The following is a 19140-nucleotide window of genomic DNA, read 5'->3' on the forward strand; positions in this document are numbered from 1 at the left end:
AGCAAAACAGGGCTTTAGCTGGGGTCTTGGAAGGAGCGGCAGCCTTGCCTGGCTCAGGCCTGGAATCAGGGTGACCACCAGAGGCAGGTGCAGGCCTGGCTGGCCAGGGAGGCCCACAGCTCCCGGGGGGCAGGCCGAGGAAGCGGGTGGACGGCACCCGGGCAGCCGCCTCCTCCTCCGTGTTTGACCTCATTTTGGTTTTCTGTCACAGCCCAAATTAGTCCAACTTACAACCTCTCAGTCACAGGAAAGTAAAATCGGTTCCTCCAGGCCTGGAGCCAGTGGATGGCTCAGAGGCCTCAGCCAGCCTGGAGTCTGTGGCCAAAGCAACCTGGCATGGGTGGGGCACTGGGCCTGGCTCTCTGAGGGGGTGTCCTGGCGTGGGTGGGGCACTGGGCCTGGCTCTCTGAGGGGGTGTCCTGGCGTGGGTGGGGCACTGGGCCTGGCTCTCTGAGGGGGTGTGGGGCTTCCCTCTGGGGTTCTCCGGAGGCTCAGTGTCGGGGAGAAATCCGCTCGTGCTCCCTCAGGCCAACGAGCAAATGGGGTCTCAGCGTGGTGGCCCTCCGTGGTCCCAATGGCGGGAACCACAGGCTTTCTAAGAGAACCAGCCCAGCCGCTAAGAAGGGGTCAGGGCTGTTGGCCTTCTAAGTGAGAGGCTGCTCCATTAGCTGGGAACGAGGCAGTTCTAAAAGCTGAAAATGGAACCTATATCCCAATGGGTGAGAACGGTCGTAGTTCAAAGGATTTAGAGCCCGGAAGGCTCAGCTATGGGGAAATGGAAGGTTCTAAGAGCCAAGATGAGAATAAGGTTGCCCCATGGTGGGAGGGGAGAACATACTGTCTGCTGAGAACAGGAGCTAGCCCTATGTCTGCTGCTCCCAGGGAGGGACTGACTGGCCGGCTCAGACAGTTATTAAAAAGGAAACAGCTCTTCTGTCTGATGTCCAGACCACCTTCGTCAGAAAAGAGAAGTTAGCTAGGGCTCAACAACCCAACCTCCAAGAACACACAATCCCAACAGTTGAGAGTGGGACCGCGCACTGACCAAGACTGGGACAGCCGATGGGGATGGCCGAGATGAGGATGAGCCAGTGGGGGCGTCCCGGCTGCTCAGGGCTGGCCTGTGAAACAGATGGTGTCACAGTGCAAGCAAGACTGGGACAAGCCAATGGAGTCGCCTGAGAGTCAGAATGAAATGGCTTAACCCCCGGGTCTAGAGCCACCTGCTGGCTGCAAGAGGGAAAGCCCGGTGGCAGATGAGTGGCAGGAAACAGGCTGAGAGCGGGCCAGCTCCCCAGGGATGGATGGTCCAATGGCTAACAGCTGCAGCCTGATGCCCATGGAGGCTGAGATGGAGCGGCCAATCAAAGAGGATGGGATGACCCAAGGACTGAAATGAAGCTGCCCCGGGGGCAGAAAATGGAATGACCTGGTCACCGGCAAAGAAAGAAACTGATGGGGCAGCAGCCGGAGGCTGAGATGCACAGTGCATGGCTGAGTTAGTCGTGCCCGATGGCAAGGATGATGGGGGTCTCGTGAAGGGATGGGATGAGCCAGGGGCCGAGGACGGCACCTCTGGGGGCAGCAGCGGGCATGCCAGGGGTCCTGCTGTCCACACTGGCGGGGGCAGGCCTGAGCTCACGGCTCCGGCGGCCGTGGGGCCATCACTCACTTGGACAAGTTGAGCTTCCCGGCGGCCAGGTGGCTCTGCACCGTCCGCCAGCGGCCTCTCCCCGCCTTGCCGCCGCTGCCCGGCTCGCTGGGGGCAGCGCCGCCGCTTCTCAAGGCGTCCTCTCCGGGTGGCGGCACCGGCGCCGGCTTCTCCCCCAGCCGGCCTTCCCGCTCCACTGCCAGCCCCGCAGCGGCGGCCACTTTGGCGCCAGCCAGGAGGGTGCCACTGGAGGCACCAGGAGGCAGCCGGTCCAGAGGGGCACCGGGGGTGGCGGTGGGGGGACAGAGGGCAGGCCACACGTGGGGGTGGGGATGGGGTGGTAAGAGGGGGAAAAACAACGACAGATAAAAGGAAGAAAGAGACAGTGAGAGAGGAGGAGGAGAGAGACAGACGGACAAGAGACGACAGAGAGAGAGAGAGAGGGAGAGAGAGAGAGAGAGACATCAGCACTGCAGATGGGTCACCAGCGGAGCCTGCAGAGAGGAGAGAGGGGACCGGGCGGGCTGGGTCGGAGAACAACGCACCACGACAGTGGAGGGGGGCCCCTCCCCACCGCCTGGGGCTGGGGCGGCGGGGGTGGGGGGAGGACAGCCACCTCCAAGTCTATCCCACAGGACAACGAAGGGTTAACGACGGAGGAAGAGCGGGCTGTCCAGGCCAGGAGGCCCCAAGGCAGGGAGAGAGAGAAAGCCGTGTTAGTCAGAGTTCATCAGCACCACCACCATCACCGCCACCACCGCCACGACCACCGACCACCGACCACCGCCAGAGCAGCCAGGGCAGCGGCACACAGCAGGGAGGAGGAAGCAGCCACACCGAGAGGGAGGGACCAAAAACGGGCAACCCCATCCTGACTGCACAGAGGGGGCCGGGGCCGCGGGGACCAGCTGGGGGCTAGCCCTGGGGGAGGGGACGGGGAGGGGCAGGCAGGCCGGGGGGTCAGGAGGGGTTGCTCGTCTCCATGGTCAGCCTGCCCATGGGGTGCGCGGGTGGGGAGGGGGCAGGAGCAGGAGAAGTGAGGGGCCGGGGGGCACGGGGGGAAGGAGGGCGTGCGCGGATACTCGGATACTCGGTACATATGATCAAACCAGGTAAAGTCACTCACTTGAGGGACAGTCGTGGGTCGCCATAAGGGGCGTAGGGTGAAATGTTTAGAATAAACTCCTTGGGAGGGTAGGAGCTCCATTTCTGCTGCACTGTGCTCTCATTGTTATTCCAAAAGTCTCTGTCTAGATCACTGGAGGGGCAGAGAGAGAGGGGAGAAAACAGGGAGATACAAGAAGAAACAAGAACTGCAAGTCCTGTGCGGCGGGCAGAGGGGGAGGGTGGGGCGGGCCGGGGTCGGCTCCTGTGAGGGGAAGAGAGGCGGGTGGCACACGCACGGGCGCACGCGCACACACACACCCGCATACGCTCCAGGGCGGGAGAAGCCGCGTGCAAGGAGGCGAGCCGCAGGCGGGCAGACTGGAGCCTCGCACCCGGGAAGCTGGTGGGAGAGAGAAAGATGGTGAGAGAGGAGGGGAGGGGGAGGGGAAGGGGAGGGAAGGGAGGGGGGGGCCGGGCACACGGCCTGGGCTGGGATGGCGATGGCGTGGGGAGTGGGCGGAGGACAGGGTGCTGGCTTCTGGCTGGAGATTGCTGAAAGGTAGATCAAACCCTGCTGCCCACGTGCTGGGCCTCAGTCTCCCTGCCTGTCGAACCCTAAGGCTGGTTGTAACCGCTGAGCCATCCGCTCTCCCATGCCGGGGTTGAGGCCCCAGTTCTGGAAGACCGGAAGTTCTCCCCCCTTCCAGCTACCTAACGGAGCCACTCTTGGGACAGGCCCAGCTCCCTGCCAGTCTCTCCTCCTCCCACTGGCCTGAGGTCCCCCTGGCCTCCTCTGTTTTCTCCCAGCCTCGGGAAAGCCTGGGATGCAGGCTTCACAGGAGACCGGCCAGATCTCAGCTGAACGGGAGGCATTCTCTGCTCATTGCAAAAGTGGTGGCTGGGTCACCCCAGCAAAGGGAAGCGTCTCCAGGCCTCTGACATGGTGGTTGTCTGCAGGTCACGGGGGGGCCCTTCACGTGGAGGCCTGGGCCTGTGCGGAGGAAGCCTGCCCTTCTGTGGGGGGACAGATGGGCAGACTCAGCCTCCAGCCCTTGGCATGTACCTGGCCTGCCCCTGTCCTTTTCCAAACTGGAGCTCCTGGGTCTGGAAGGAACGTGTACCCCAGTCTCCCCACCCGCTCCTGTGCTGTGACATGTCCTACCGAAGAAGCAGATATGCTAGAAGCACAGAGAAGGCAGGGACCTCCCCTGGAGGAGGGCAACAGAAGCCTCAGCAGAAGGCATGGCCTGGAAACCCCAGGAGGACCAGGGGCTTCACCAGCTCGTCAGGCTCCTGGGACCCCAAAGAGCAGAACTGGGAGCACAGGGAAAGGAGGGCAACTCCCAGGCCAAAGGAACATTCCGGAAAGGAGCCACGCCTGAGCCCTCAGGAATGTGTCTACGGGAAGGGGCTCGGGGAGGAGAGTCAGGGGTGGGCCTGGCGTGTGCTGAGGCCACGCCACTGCTCAAGGCCGAGGTGAGAGCCCCGCTGCAGGGAGGGCACTGTCGGGAGGCACACCCCCTGAGGATGGAGGAGACGTGTTCTTGGGGGACCTGTTTCTCCCCCACACCACCCCCAGAGTTTGACCTCAACCTTGGTTCTCAACCTTAGCCTCGGGAACAAAGGAGAGAAAGAGGGAGAGAAGCTGAGCTGTCCCCACAGGCCAGGAGGAGACAGTGGCCCTGGGCTGAGGGTGGGCAGGGCCCCCTTGGGCCTCCCTGGTGTGGTCAGTCTCTGCCAGTCCAGAGAACACCTTGGAAACATCCCACAGGAGACTCTGTGCACAGGGTCCAAGGCCAAAGTCCTGAGCCAGCTCACAGGGGCAGTGGGTGCCAGAGGTGGGAGAGGCAGAACAGTCCACTGGGATGGAACCCGACCGGCGGGGGGGGGGAGTCTCCCTGGGGAGGCTCCCTCCACAGAAGAGCCTATTCCCTATTCCCACCAGAGACATCCTTTGGGCCCCTCCCCTAGTGTAACAGAGAGATGGAGCAGTTGGAAAGCCTCTCTCCCCCTGCCCCCTCCAGATCTCCAAAATCGAGGGCCATCCAACCCTAGGTCCTGGAGAGAGATCCACCCAGGGTCATCACTGCCAGGCTGGTCTCCCACCCTGTGCTCCAAGGAGCTCCAGGGCCCCTTGGGTTGTACGCTGTGGTACCAGAAAAGAGGATCTTTAATTAAAGAAGTTTATGAAACACTGATTCCTGTACTGCAGGACTTCTCAGAGCCTTTAATGTGCCAATGAATATCACTGTTTCCCAAACTTAGTTGGTCATGGAACCCTTGATTCATGGGATCACTATTAATCTTTTATGGGGCACAAGCGCTCTGAGGAACACAGTTTGAGAAACAGTATTAAAGAATGCAGCTTCCCAGAATCCTTGATAACACGATCCTTTTGGAGGAGGTCCTAAGCCCAGGGGGAGATTGTGCAGCAGGTAAACCCTGCTTCCTGCCACTCGACTGGCTTTGGGCCCAGGGAAGAGGCAAAGGCCTAGGAACCTGGGGGCATGTAGACAAGAAAGGTGGCTTCCTCCCCCTGGGGCAGAGGGTCTGAAAGCTCAGCCGGGTGGGAGGGGGCAGGGTCTGCAGGGCCACAGAGAGGCAGGGGACGACCCACTGTTGCGCTCACTTTGCCTTAGAGAGCCCGCAGAGCCTGCTCCCCGCCCCACTGCCCCCTCTCTGCTTCTCTTGTGGGCCCTTTTTAGGTCTATCTAGTACACACACAGCCTTACCCAGGAAGCTGATGGTCAGCTGGCAGAGACAAGCTCTCTGGCCCAGACCGTGGCTGCAAACTCGGTTAGAGGCCTGGCCTGGAGGTGGCAGGTGCCGGGCTGGCCCCGTGCTCCCGCCATGTGGTCCCTCCCCTCTTCAGAAAGCCTGGGGCCTGGGCTCTGCCAGCTCTCGGCTTTGAAGACTGGAGAGCATGCAACCAAACCCAGCTTCAAAGGCTCCCCGCGGCCTCCTCCCAAGCCCAGCCTCGGCCTGGCCCACCCCTTCACTTACCCGCCCCCCAACAGACACACACCCACAGCTTCTGCGAAGGCCCCAAACAGGGTCAGAGCAAGAGATGCAAAAAGAGGAGGGGGGCCGACGAGGGGCAGGGAGGGAGCCCTCAGGAGAAGGGGAGAGGAAGGAGGGAAGTAGGAAGACAGGAAGATAGACCAGGGGAAGGGCAGGAGGGAAGGCATGGGCAGGCGCGGCTGGGGCCTTGAGTTGAAGGAGGCAGGGTGGGGCAGGAAGGGCTGGGGGAGGCCCCGCTTCCAGGCGGAGCCCTTGGCTGGCAGGCTAAGATGGAGGGGCGTCCCGCAGCCTCCCCGTGAAGGCCTAGGCCAAGAAGCAGAGAGGAAAGGGCCAGGCACTGGCCAAAGGGTACAGAGCCCTCTAGGGAGAGCCCCACCCCTACTGCCCTGTTCCCAGAGCCCCCAACCAGGTGAGAACCTTCTCCCAGCGTCTCCCAGTGACCCTCAGCAGGGGTCTGCAGAGGGTCTGCAGTGCACGGCAGACCTGCCGACTTGAAGACTGATCTCAGAGCCAAATGCGGAAACTGGGGTGAGCCAGAGGCAGCAAGATGTGCAGTGGGGACCGGGCGTGATGGGGGAGGGGAGAGTCTCTCCCCATCGCTCTGCTTTCCCTGAGCAGACCAACACTGGGTCCTGCTGGGGTCCCCAGGGTTTTTGTCCGTCCTTCTTCCAGGTTACCCTCAGAACATTGGTGGGGTCTGAGGAAAGAGTCTGAGCCGCCACCACCCACCCCCAGAGAGGGGCTCCCCAGCCCCAGGGCTGGGGGAGGAGCTTGGAGGTGCAGGGGAGTTAGGCAGGGCTTGGGGACAGCGTGAGTGTGACGTGAGGGTTGGAAGGAGGAAGCAGCGCCCGGGGTCGAGGGAAGAGGCGGACAGTGCTGGGAGGGAGACCAGCCAGAACACGGGGCTGGGGGCCCTGGAACACTGAGAGTCTGGGAAGCACAGGCAGGAAAGGCGGAGCCCCGGGCCACCCTGAGGTGCTGGGAGTGGGTGTATGGGACTGGGCTGGGGAGAGAGCAAGGCACCAGGTTGTGAGGGGGGAAACTGAATGTGTGTGTGGCCAGATCTGGGGGGGTGGTCCTCCCACTTGGGCTGCCTGCGTGCCCCACCCCAAACTCGAAGCCTGGCACCTACTTGATGGCCTTCTTCTCACTGCGCCCACGCCCTGAGTCTGGCGTGCCCACCGTCTCCAAGGAGTTCTTGTAGCGTTTGCCCTGTGGAGACAGCACCAGGGTCACTCCTGGGAGACAGGGCTGGACTCTCCCTGCCTCCCCAGAACGGGGCCCTGGGGGGAGGGGAGTACACTGGAGCCCAGCCTCGACAACAAGGTCTGGGGCCAACGTGTGAGGGTGTCACCACCTTGGGGTGCCAGCCCTACCAATCCCTGATCCCTGGTGGGCAACTCCTGGGCCCCATCGGGCTCTAGGACTTGGCCCGCCCCCTTGACCTGCACCCCATCCCTGACCCCTAGGGATGAGGTCCCTCCCATCTGCCTGTCTCCTGGGGCTCTGGCTCGGCTCCCAGAAGCATATCTCCCTCTGCCGTGGACAGACGGCTCTCAGGCGCCTGGCCACGTCCCACTGGCCACGTCACTGCCCCCAGATGGTGGGGTGGCATCCTGCAGGGCAAGGTTGGCAGTGGCCAGTGACGTGAGTGGCAGGGGCAGGGAGAGGGCCCGTGCCCAGTCCTGCCGGGGCCATGTCCGTCACTGTCTGGGGGCTCCCTGGGGGTCCCTCCTGCCCCGGGCCCGTGAGGCAGGGCAGGGCCTGAGCACCCTCCTTCACAGGAAGGCGGCCTTGGGAAGTGAGGCTGCCCACTGACGCTGGGGCCGGGGGCAGCCTGGCTCTTCCTCAGCCAGCACGGGTGGAGGGAGGGGCAGGGCAGGATGACGGGGTGGGCGTGCCAGGTCCCCTGGCTAGAGGAAGGGCTGCAGCGGTGACAGGGCCTGCTGCCAGGAAGGTGAGCACCGTTCACCTCTTTGGTTTGGGTTTCTAAATTTAGCTCACACAGAGCCTGGCACCATTAACATTCCTGGCTGCCACCAAATGTCCTCACGCACACCCAGGGGCCACGGGCCTGGGCGGGGGAGGGGGGCTGTGCAGGGGCCGGAGCTGTCTCCCACTGGGCACTGGCCTGCCCCTGCCCAGCCGAGTGGGGTCGGGGACACACACATGCACACACACACGCACACGCACACACACACGCAGGCACACATTCCTCCAACATCCCGTCATGTGAGCCAAGACCACAGCCACATCAGTCAATTACTGCATCCTCCCTGAAGCAAAATAAAAGCCACACGGCCGCGTTCCCCGACGCTCCCACCAGCTGCAGCCCCTTCCGGGGACTGGAGCCGCCTGCTTCGGGAGAACAACAGTGGAGCTCCCAGGAAGGGGGTGGAGGTGGGGGGAGGGCCCTCATGCCACCTCCAGTACCCCTGTGCCTCAGGGGTGCCAGGGTCCTGTCCCAGCAGTGCCCCACATTCTCCATGTCACCCTGCTCACGTCCCGTGCCCTCTCCAGCCCCCCTTTCCCCTCCTGTCTGAAATGGTGTGATGTCACTGGATCAGCCCTGGGTCCCTCACCCTTCAAGCTTCTCATCACAGATATTATTATTATTATTATTATTATTACTCTGCTTACCTACTTCAGCTCCCACCCCAGGGAACGTAGTCCCCAGTGGCAGGGACTGTATGGGCTCTGGTACTTGGTGTGGAACCTGGTACCCGGCAGTTCCCCAAATCCATTAACTGGAAGCCCCACCCCCCCAGGGGTCCAAGCCTCAGGCCGTTGCCTCTGAGCCAGAACTTTAAGAGTTAAAAAACAGAGCTGCTGGATCCCCTGGGTCCACAAAAGCTGCCCTCTCTCAGCTCAACTCTGGTCCCTCCTATCATTACCCAGAAGTTCAAATCCCAAACAATTCCTAGTTCCAACTGGGCAGATCAGGAGCCTGGAGCCCCGCCCTGGTGGCCAAGGGCCCTTCTTGGGCAGGACCCTCAGGCAGGAGCCCCGCCCCCCGTTCTCCAGCAGTTGCGGCATCGTGGGGCAGGCAGCACCCTGCCGAGAGCCCCCCTGTCCCACCCCTCACCCCTTCTCCTCTTTCTTCCTAGTCTTCAGGGAACTTGCTCTGGTCCGCACCCTCTTCGAAGGCTGGTCCGTTGCCCCTTCCCCAAGGCCCGGCACCTGGTTCACCCAAGGCACTCTGGGAGCTTCTGCCTGTCCCTCTTCCTTCCACAGCTCAGAGAGGCTTCCCCTCCAGCTGCAAGGACCCTTTTGCAGAGGAGCTGGGGCACATGGGGGACAGAAACCAGGGCAGGACTTGCCTTGGGGGTCAGGGGAAGTTAATGGGGCAACGATAGGAACCCCAGGTGGGTACAGGAGACATAAAACAGCTCCAAAGAAGCCCAATCCCCCAAGCCTGCTTATCAGGGAGGGGGTTGGCCAGGCTGATCCGGAAAAAGCCAGTTGGAGATTAAGGAAGTTATTAATGTTTGGAAATGGGATCTGGGCTGTCAGGTATCACGTCACTGCTGCTGAGGGGACAGGCAGGCAAGGAGAGCCCAGCAACTGTGCAGGGGGAGCATTGTAAAGCCCCTTCCATGGAGCACGGAGACAGCCTGGACAAAAAGCTCCCTGGCTTCTGAGACCAGGGGTTCGAAGGGGGTGGCAGGATTGGGGGGTCCTAGGCGAAGGAACGTTCTATTAGCAGCTCAGAGGGACAAGTCAAGAGGGACACACTGCGGTCCGGACCCCTGAGACCCCTGAGGAAGCTCTGGCTGGAGGCTGGGAGGAGGGGCTGGGCCAGGGAAGGTTCCACAGCTCTCAGCTTCCCAAGGCACTTACTGCACTGACAGGCCTCCACCTGCTACAAAAGCTGTCATCTCTGAACTCCTGTCTCCAGGTGAGTGGGGGTAGGGCTCTCAAAGAACACAGAGAAATACACACACACACACACACACACACACACACACACACACACTGTACCAATGCCCTCAAAGTCGACACCCTTAGCACAAAAGACCCCCGCTCAAGGTCACCAGCAGCGCCTGTTCATACAACCCTGCCCTGCCTTCAAATACAGACAGACAGACAGCCGGACGGGCCCTGCAGCGAGGCGCACAGGGCTGCAGTGCGTGCGAGCCACTCCCCAGCCTCTGAGGACGTTCGCACACACGAGCACGTGGCCAAGCCCCTCCTCCACCTCCCCTGAAATTCTGAGACAGACAGAGAGACAGGAAATCCAGGAACAATGCAGGGCAGCCAGTCTGGCACCTGCCTGCAAGGAGTGGGCCCGAGTCACACACACACTCGCACACACTCACACGTGGGGCAGGGCTGGCCTTCTCCCTGGCTCCTCTCCAGGGAAAGGAGCTTCCTGAAGCTGAACATCCCGGGATGAAGAATGACACTCCCATCTCCCGGGTTCGCCTTTCCTGAAGGAAGCACGTTGGGTTATGGGCCTCTTGGGCCTTCCCCAGGAGCACCTGCCCCTTCTCTTCTTTAGGACCAAGGCATTGAGCCCCCGCCCACACAGCACCCGTGGCCACAGCCCTTCCCCCCACCGTGCCCCCCGCCCCTCTGTGGCGGGCAGGGAGAGAATGGGGCTCCCAGATGCGGCACCCTGCCCTCACTCCCACCGTTCTCAATCTGGGGCATGGAAGGTGCCTGCCAGGGACCCTTCTTCACCTAAGCCTGGAAAGGCCCCACACCTGGGACACCTCTGGGCCCACCTTCGGGGGTCGCCCCTGCAGTCCCCAAAGTCCCCATCGCACTTCTAAGCTGGGGCAGTAGGACGGGGGATGAGTAGGGTTCTAGAGGCTCAGCCCCACTCTGGGAGCGGCCGCGGCGCAGGGAGGGCGGCTCAGCCCGGCTCCTCCTCCTCCCGGCGCCCTCCGGTGATGAATGTCCCTCCTGATGGTCTCGTTACTTTCTGATGGCCTAATCTTGCTCGTTAATTTCCCAGCCCTCGTTAAAAATGAAAAGAAGCCGTTTGTGCTTGTACAAACCCCCAGAAGCAGGATGGATGTGCGGGCGCCCAGGGGGGCGGGGGGGCGGGCCGGGTCAGGCGGAGCCTCCTCATTGGACAGGAGGCCCAGCTCGGCCACGCCCAGCCCTGTGCTGGGGGCCGTGGGCGGAGGGCACGGGGCGCTCAGAGCTGTGTGGGAGGGGGCCTCGATTCTCAGTCTGCGCGTGCGTGCGTGTGGTGTGAGTTTCCACGGAAGTGTGCCTATGTGGGCAAGTGGGTCATCCGCACGCGCCCTTGAGAGCGTTCACGAGCCTGTAATTGAGTGGGGGTGGGGGCAGGGCCAGGCCCCGTCCCCGGGGCCCTTGGGAGCCTCACCAGTTTGCGCTGACACCAGTGGCAGAGGCCGCAGAGGACGACAGTGACGCTAAGGCTGACGGTGATGATGGCAGAGACCAGCAGGACATCGCGGGTGGGCGCCCCTGCAGAGGACACACACAGGTCAGACCCTCACCGGCCAGGGCCAGCTACCCTCCCTCAGCCCAGAGCCCCCCGGAACAACCACCCTAGCCCCACTGGGAGCTCTGTGCCCCAAGTTGTACTCCCAGCTCTGCCTTGCTGGCTGACCTTGGGAAGTCTCCTCCTCTCTCTGCATCGCACTTTCCTCATCTGTAAAATGGGAGTCTCCGGGCGGGTCTCTCCCAGTCCCTCACGGCACGAGCCCTGCGTGGGGTCCGCACCATCCCCCAAACTTCGCACCCTTGAAGGGAGAGGCCAAGTGTGCCCTTGGCCTGGCCAGGCCTCACCCACCGGGCTTTCAAATGCCTCTAAAAGAGCCACCGCTTCTGTGTGGCATGATTCCATCCCCGCCCGCCCCCCCCCATACCCGGAGCCACAACTCCAGCCCAATTTGGCCAAAGCGTTAGTTCCCGTAGTCCCTCTGACAACATCTGCCCCACAGGCACTGACAGACGCTCTTAAGTGTTGCCCAAGACTCAACAGCTACATGTATAGTCAAAGAGGGAATCTCTGGACCGCTCTGACCCGTCCTCATCCCCTTTGGCTCAGCTTTTTTTGGGCTGCAAGTCTACCCAGCTGGCCTCTGCACACCCTGTCCTCCCATGCCCTAGCCCCTGAGCTCGCCTCCAGTCCTCCCACCCCATTGGCTCAGCCCCCCCTTTGTTGGCTGGCAATGTCCTGAATGTTCCCCAGGGGCTGCCCCACAGCTCCCATTCTAACAGCTCAGGGGTCCTATGCTTTCGGAGTGGAAACCCTGATGGACTTGCCCTGGGAGCAAAACCCCGGGTTTCTGTGTAAATCCCACCACTTGCTAGCTGTGTGGCTTTAGTCACCTAACAGCTCAGTTTTCTCCCCCCCCCCCCCGTAAATGCGGATTAAACCTCCTCCCTCCCTCCTCACAGGTGGCTGTAAACACGAGCCCAAAGCAAACGTAAGGAAGGCGAAACTTGACCAGAAATCGTCCTGTGGGGGAGCGAGTCGACAGAGACCAGCACAGATCACTCGTGCTCTGTAAATACGTGTACGGCAGGGACGCGTCTTAAAGTCAAGGGGATGCTGTTTATTTACAGAGGAGCCTGCTTAGGCTTTCGGTTTCAGCGATGGTGGTAATTAAGAGTTGACAAGATCTGTCTGGTCCCGGTTCCTTCGGTTTTAGCTTCTGGCGTCCGGTGTCTCATGCTTTGCTGCGGGGCCTCATGAAGGAGGGCCAGGCGGTCATTCCCTGTTCTCAGGGCCCTCGGGCCGCCTCCCACCACCACTCCAGTGCCCTGGGCAGCCAGTCTGCTGCCCGCTCTCCCCAGAATCCTGATTGGGCCCCACCCCTCCCTCCCCAACCTCCGGAGCCGCAGAGCTGTGGGAAAAAGCCACCCTTGCTGGGCGCCTCCTGTCCACCTGCCAGGCCAACTAAGCTTCCTCCCATCCCAGGTCCACAGCCTCGGTCCCCAGGAAGCCACTGCACCAGTTCACTGTCAACCTCAGGGCCCACAGCACCAGGAAGCTCTGATCCGGACAGTCCACAGACACGGAGGAACTGGTCCTGCCTTTCCCTCCCTCGGGTGGAGGAGCGCAGCTCTGCAAGGCTGAAGGGGCCACATTTGTCACAGTTCTCAGGCCAAATGGGAGGCCTTCATCTTTAACCTCCAGGCTTCTGGGGGTGGGGGGGTGCATAACACCACAGGGCACACCACCAGGGCCCCCAGACCCAGGCCTGTGGTAAAGAGGTGTGCGAACACACCTTCCGAGAATGAGGCCGGCGCTTTTTCTAACTCTCTTCATGGAAGCTGCCCCTGCCCCACGGGGAGGGTCTGGGGGGCAGAGCGCTATCGATCCCTGGTCTGGGAAGATCCCACATGCCACGGAGCACCTAAACCCGTGCGCCACAACTACTGAGCCTGCGCTCTAGAGCCCGAGAGCCACAACTACTGAAGCCTGCATGCCTAGAGCCTGTGCTCCGCAACAAGAGAAGCCACCGCAGTGAGAAGCCCGCGCACCGCAACAAAGAGTAGCCCCCCACCCCCGACCCCCCACTCACCGCAGCTAGAGGAAGCCCCCACGCAGCAACAGAGACTCAACGCAGCCAAAAATAAATAAATAAAATATACATAAATTTATAAAAAACAAACAAACCCTACATTAAAAGAAACAAAGTGAAGATAATAATGGCACTCACCCCATGGTAGTACTCAGTAGATACGGATTATTATTAAGGTTGTTGGGTTAGTTCCCACTCAGGTGTACAGAGAGCTCTGGAAACACAGATGAAGAAGTGGTTGCTGGACTAGGGAGCTATCTGGGAAGGCTTTCCTGAGGAGGCGGTATTTGGTGTGGTCTGGGAGAGGGATGTGAGGTGAGGGTAGGACAATCTGGGCAGAGGGAACGGCGAGAGCAAAGGCATGAGAGGGGAAGAAGGGTCAGGCGTGTTGCTTGAGGAGCTGGACTAGGTTATGGGGAGTGAAGTGGCGATCCAGGCTGGGAATGAGAGTAGGGCCCGATGGCGAGGGGCTTTGTCTTCCAGGCCGAGGGGCTTCCTGTGTTAGTAGGCCGTAGGAGCCATGGAAGGTTTTTGAGCAGGGGAGGGGCAGGGTAAGAGGGCGAGTCAGCGAGCTCACAAGCTGGGAGCTGTGGCAGGAGGTCAGAGTCCAGGTGATTCCTCTGCCCCTGTGCCCTTTCTGCATGCACCTCCCCCACATATCTCTGGCCATGGGGCAATTCTCCAAGGGATTACCTCCCTGGAGCCTCTTCTTCTCTTTGCCAAACAAGTCCTTATCAAAAACTGCTCTTCAAGCCCTGCTCTAGGCTGGAGAGCCCCTGAGGACAGAGGCTGTCAATCCCAAAAGCCAGTGGTCCCCAGAGACCCAGGGAATGCCCATCTTAAGCAATGAGTATTCTGTGGGCATGGAGAATTAGCACTGGGCTAATTGGAGTCTAGGAGAATGAGGCTGAGGCCTTATTCTGGCCACTAACCAGCTGTGTGGCCACGAGCAAGGCGACCTCTTGGAATCGGTGCCTTCACGTGTGGAGAGCTGATCCTTCCTCACTCTGATGAGAAGCAGGGGTTCTAGGTGTTCCACATGCAGCAACAAATTCGTCTTCACAACAATAACCGAGGTGAGCATTAAGACTGTCCCCATCTTACAGATGGGGAAACTGAGGTACGGAGGGGCCAAGTACTTTGCCCAAGGTCATTCAGCTAGTAGGCGGTGGAGCCAGGGTTCGAACCCAGGCAGTCTGACTCACAGTCTACATTCTTTGTCTCGACATCACACCCACTACAGAGGCGAGTGGCCAGTGGTTTTCCAGGTGTGTTCTTTGGAATACTTAGGGTTCCCAGGAATTTCTCAGGGGCCACAGAGATGGATGCTGAGTAGATGGGGCTGTGTCCCCTCAAGCCCTGTTCAACGAAAGCAGCATGGTTTCCCTGTTCCACATCTTGGGCTTCCACAGAAAGTTCCATTTGAGGAAAGGGATGTGTTACTAAGGAAAGTTGAACCCTCCTGGATCAGTGACCCTAGGAACCCCTGCAGCATGAACGGATGCTGTCATCTTCCAGGCAGCTGACCCCTCCCCCAAAGATTCCCAAAGATTCCCTGCCCCCCACCCCAAGCAACCCTTGGACAGCCCTTGAATCCACGGTAAAACAAATCCTTGCCAGTGCAAATTGCATCGATGCTGTGAACAAAAGTGACACGATGTCCTCGGCCTGCACGCGACATTGCCATCAAGGGGGGCAAGCCTGTTCTTGCCTGCCAGCCAGGGCGAAACCATTCCCAGAACACGGAGTCACTATGTCTCGGGCTGCAAGGGACCTTGGAAGTCAGGCCTCATCAATGAACGAACGCCCTGGGCAGCCCTGTCAGGGGCAGGAAGCTGCTTCTGCAGGATGCAGACCCTCCACAAATGGGCGTTGGTAGCTAGGGCTGCTGTGCCTTGAGCTGAGCTCAATCTGTCTCCCTGGAACTTCCCCCCAAGGTCCTAAGCTTGTCCTCTGGAGCTGCCGGGAACAAACCAGCTCCCACTGCCACATGACAGGCCTCCAAATCCCTGCTGACAGCTCTCATGTCCCCTTCCAGTCTTCTCCAGGCAAAGCTGCCCCAGCCCTTCTAACCCTTCCTCCGATGACATACATGGTTTCAAGTCCCCTTAGCGTCAGCATATTAACATTTGGGGAAAGAAAATATTGCAGCCCTAGTCAGCCTTTTGACAGAGCTGAGTTCCACGACCTATCCGTGGGCAGAGGAGACATCTGGGTCCCAGGGACGAGACACAGACAAGGGCAGACAGATGACATCGGGAGACTTGGGAGGCTGGGTGAGCCAGGAACAAGGAGAGCTAGGCCTCTGGGGTCCAGTCCCAAGAGTGCCAGGATGTGAGATGTAAACTCAGGCATGTCCCTGACCCTCTGCCCAGGCCTTTGGTGGCCATGCCAACCAATTAGAGCCCAGGATTAATGACAATCCAGTAGAGTCCTGTAGGCTTTGCCAGGTGCTGTCGGCATAGCCCATGGTTCTGACCATGCCACCCCACCGGGAGCTCTCAGGGTAAATAAAACCTGTGTGCCTGAGGAGGTGGACCCATTTTGAAAGTGGACAAGATGCCCACACACAGCCTTCCCTTCTAGAACATCAACTCCATGAGGGCAGGGCTCAATCTCGTGTTCACCGCTGTCTTCCCAGCACCAAGGACAGAGCCAGGCATATAGTAGGTGTCCAATAAATGCTTGTTGAATGAATGAGGAGGAATCCCAAGCCTCTAGGAATGATAGTAATAGAGGCTACCATTTATTAAGTGCCTACTGTGTACCAGACTATGAAGGTAGGGGCTGTACCTGCTTTGTTCATTCTGATAACCTCTGTGACAGGCAAACCCACAGGAGGTGCTCAGTAAATATTTGTTGCATGTCCAGTGCTTGCATACGTTATCTCACTTGTCACCCAAACAAGATGGGATAGAAGAGATGGGACGGGCTGCAGTGACAGAGTTTGAGAGGCTCTCTCTTTTAAACACACACACACACACACACACACACACACACACACACACACACACACACCAGGATCCCTTCTGGTCTTCCCCCATGCCCATCTTTGACTGACAAGTCCTGATTTTTCTAGACCCAGATGAAAAGCACCTCCTCCAGGAAGCCTTCCATAATCTCCCCAGTGGGAATTAATTTCACAGAGCTCCCATCACACTGTGCCTGCACCCTTCTTTTAAGGTGCAGTGACTAAGTGCCAGGGCTCTGGAGCCAGACTGTCAGGCAATTCGGATTCTTATTCTTCCAAGCTGTGTGACCTCATCTCTGTGTGCCTTGGTTTCCCCATCTGTAAACAGGGATAGTACAGGTCCCGTAGCACTACTGTGAGGTTTAAAGGAATTAGCACAAAGAATGCACTTAGCACAGTGCCTGACATGGAATAAGTAGGCAGTAAATGCTAGCTATTATCGTAGCATTACCACGTCGAACCCTGCATTAGAGACATCTGAGGCAGGGAGTTGGCCCTCAGTGTGTTGTATGAAATACTGAATACACATTCAGTTTTCCCCACAGGACAGTGGAAGCCAGGGGTCACGTCTTATTCGATCTCGTGCACCCCTGATCCCCGCCCCAGGACCTGGCCCAGGGCTTAACCAAGAGCAAGTATCAGTGAACACCTATGGCAAGGAATGGGGAGGGTTGAGGCATGGGGCTGGGGGGTGAGGGTGGGCAACAGCTGGAAGCTAGGCTGGGCTTCAGGTGTGAACTGCAGAAATGACCCCGTCCCTTGCCAGGGCTCTGCTCCCACTCCCAACTCCTTCTCATCTCCTCAGCAAGCCATGACTTATAGATGAACAGAATCAAACAGGGCCGCTGGCTGCTGAGATGCCCTGAGGAGCTGCCAGAGAGGGAACGGACTTCTGAGGGCAAGCTCACCAGCTGCCCAGGGTGGAACAGGAGGGGAGGGGGAGCAGGTGTGCACCTACAGGCCAGAGCCGTGGACACCCATGGCCCACATACACGAGCCACGGAGACTCACCCTCGGCACAGACGCCTGTGCCCGCCTCCTGCGTATAAACACACGCGCGTGCGCGCACACACACACACACAAGCCATGCTGACTCACCCCTTGAATGGACACCCATGCTCACACTCACACACAAACACGCACACACACCCACGGTCACGGTCATGGTCACGGTCACGAACAGATGCCTAGACCACTCTGCTGTCCACGAGGTTTAAATGTTCATGCACTTCCTCTGGCCTGGAATTCTCCCCCCATGCATATCTGTCCTCTGGAGCAGAGCAGTGGGACAGGCAGTAGACTTGCAAATGACTTGGGTTCAAGTCCCACCTCTGCTCCCAGCCAGTGACCCAGGGCAAGTCCCATTCTGGGCCTCAGTGTTTTACCTTCAAATGATGATAAGAACCCCTGACCTGCCCTGCTGGGGTGTTGTCAGGATCAAATAATAGCTACCATTCATTGAGCACGTGCCTTTTGTGGTAGACACCGTGCCAGGAAGTCTATAGGCACCATCTCATGTGCTCTCTGCAACCTTTAAAATTATTATTCCCATTTCGCAGAGGAAAAAACAGGTGTGGGGAATTAAGGCAACTTGAACTTGTCCTTGACCCTGCTATGGCTGTCCCCCTCTGAGGTGAAGCACGTGACAGCACTCTGTAACATGCTACACTGCGTGACCCAGCCACACCCCACTTCCCTCCTTCCTTCAAGAAGGCCAACCTCTTTCACACTTGAGACTTCACATAAGCTCTTCCCTCTGCCTGGAATGCCCTCCCTTCTATTCTCTTCTTTCTATTCTCAAGATCCCTAGACAAAGATGGTCTTCATTCCCTCACACATTCCTTTCTGTTGCCCCCGTAACTATGACAATTCATCACTGTGGGTTAATAATTAGCATTTTGTATGTCTTTCCCCCACTGGGAACACTTGGAGGGCTGAGACCCCCCAGATCACTCATCTCTGTAGCCCAAGGTCTGGTACACTGGAGAGGCTGGATAAATATGTGATAAACAAATGCATGAAATTATTCAAGGTCCACGTGAGCCTTCCTCCTCCAGGAAGCCCTCCCTGATGACAAGCGTTCACAGCAGTCTCCAAACTTGAATGAACTGCCTTCTGTCCAGCCTCCTTTTCTTGGGAGTAGGCCTGTCCTCCAAGCAGGGCTAAGAGGTTCTCCTCATTGCTCGGTGTCTCCGACAGCCCATAGTCCAGGACACGATATAGAGGAGCCATCGGACATGCTGGAGATCTGAGCACATAGGCTCTTTTCCCCAGAATTCACTTGCTCTGGCACTCTCAGATGGTGACACACACACTCCCCACATCTAGCCAGTCCAAAGTTGTCCCATCACCCCCACACCCTCCTAACGTCCTGGAGTCATCCTCAGATCCCAGGCCCTTGCTTTCCTCACCAAGTGCCTTTAGCCATAGTAACTAATGTATGCTCAGAACTGAATCATGTTCACAGTCCTTAGCACCCTCTGAAGGTAAATCCTCTTATCCTCATTTTACAAAGAAGGAAACTGAGGCTCAGAAGGGGTCAGCACTTGCCCACACAGCAGAAGAGAGACAAAGCCTGGATTGAGCCTGGAGTCTGGAAGACCTCAACTCTGTGCCCCACGGGCACTAAGCCTTAAAACAAGTTGCTCCCGAGTATAGACGGAAGGGAAGAAAGAAATGGAGTGAACACAAAACAAAGAGCAGCCGGGGAAAGGGCTTCCACTTCCCCACGAACTCCCCCAAGCACTTCAACGACCCCTCTTACCCACACACCTTTGCCACGGCTCCTTCCCACCTCCACTGCCCCAGCCCTTGGCCTCAGTAAAGCAGCCTCATTAGACAGATGCTCAGATGTTCTCAAAGTCTCAGAACGGGTTGGG

At 59.1% G+C, this 19140-nt stretch overlaps 1 protein-coding gene across 4 annotated transcripts in view; it reads right to left on the bottom strand.

Annotated features, from left to right (window-relative positions):
• Positions 1-19140, bottom strand: part of SYT7 (synaptotagmin 7) — a gene marked incomplete at its 5' end in the record, with an annotated part of 58153 nt that overhangs the window by 23535 nt on the left and 15478 nt on the right. For 2 of the 4 annotated variants that reach the window (XM_082661112.1, XM_082661109.1), the window contains 4 exons: positions 1673-1897; positions 2778-2909; positions 6912-6991; positions 11118-11221. In XM_082661112.1, coding sequence (XP_082517238.1) covers positions 1673-1897; positions 2778-2909; positions 6912-6991; positions 11118-11221 — 541 coding nt within the window. The remainder of the gene's footprint in view (positions 1-1672; positions 1898-2777; positions 2910-6911; positions 6992-11117; positions 11222-19140) is intronic. The other 2 variants (XM_082661110.1, XM_082661111.1) reach the window with 2 other exon arrangements.

The sequence above is a fragment of the Grampus griseus genome (genome assembly GCF_964374135.1).
Source record: "Grampus griseus genome assembly, chromosome: 8".
NCBI lineage: Eukaryota > Metazoa > Chordata > Mammalia > Artiodactyla > Delphinidae > Grampus > Grampus griseus.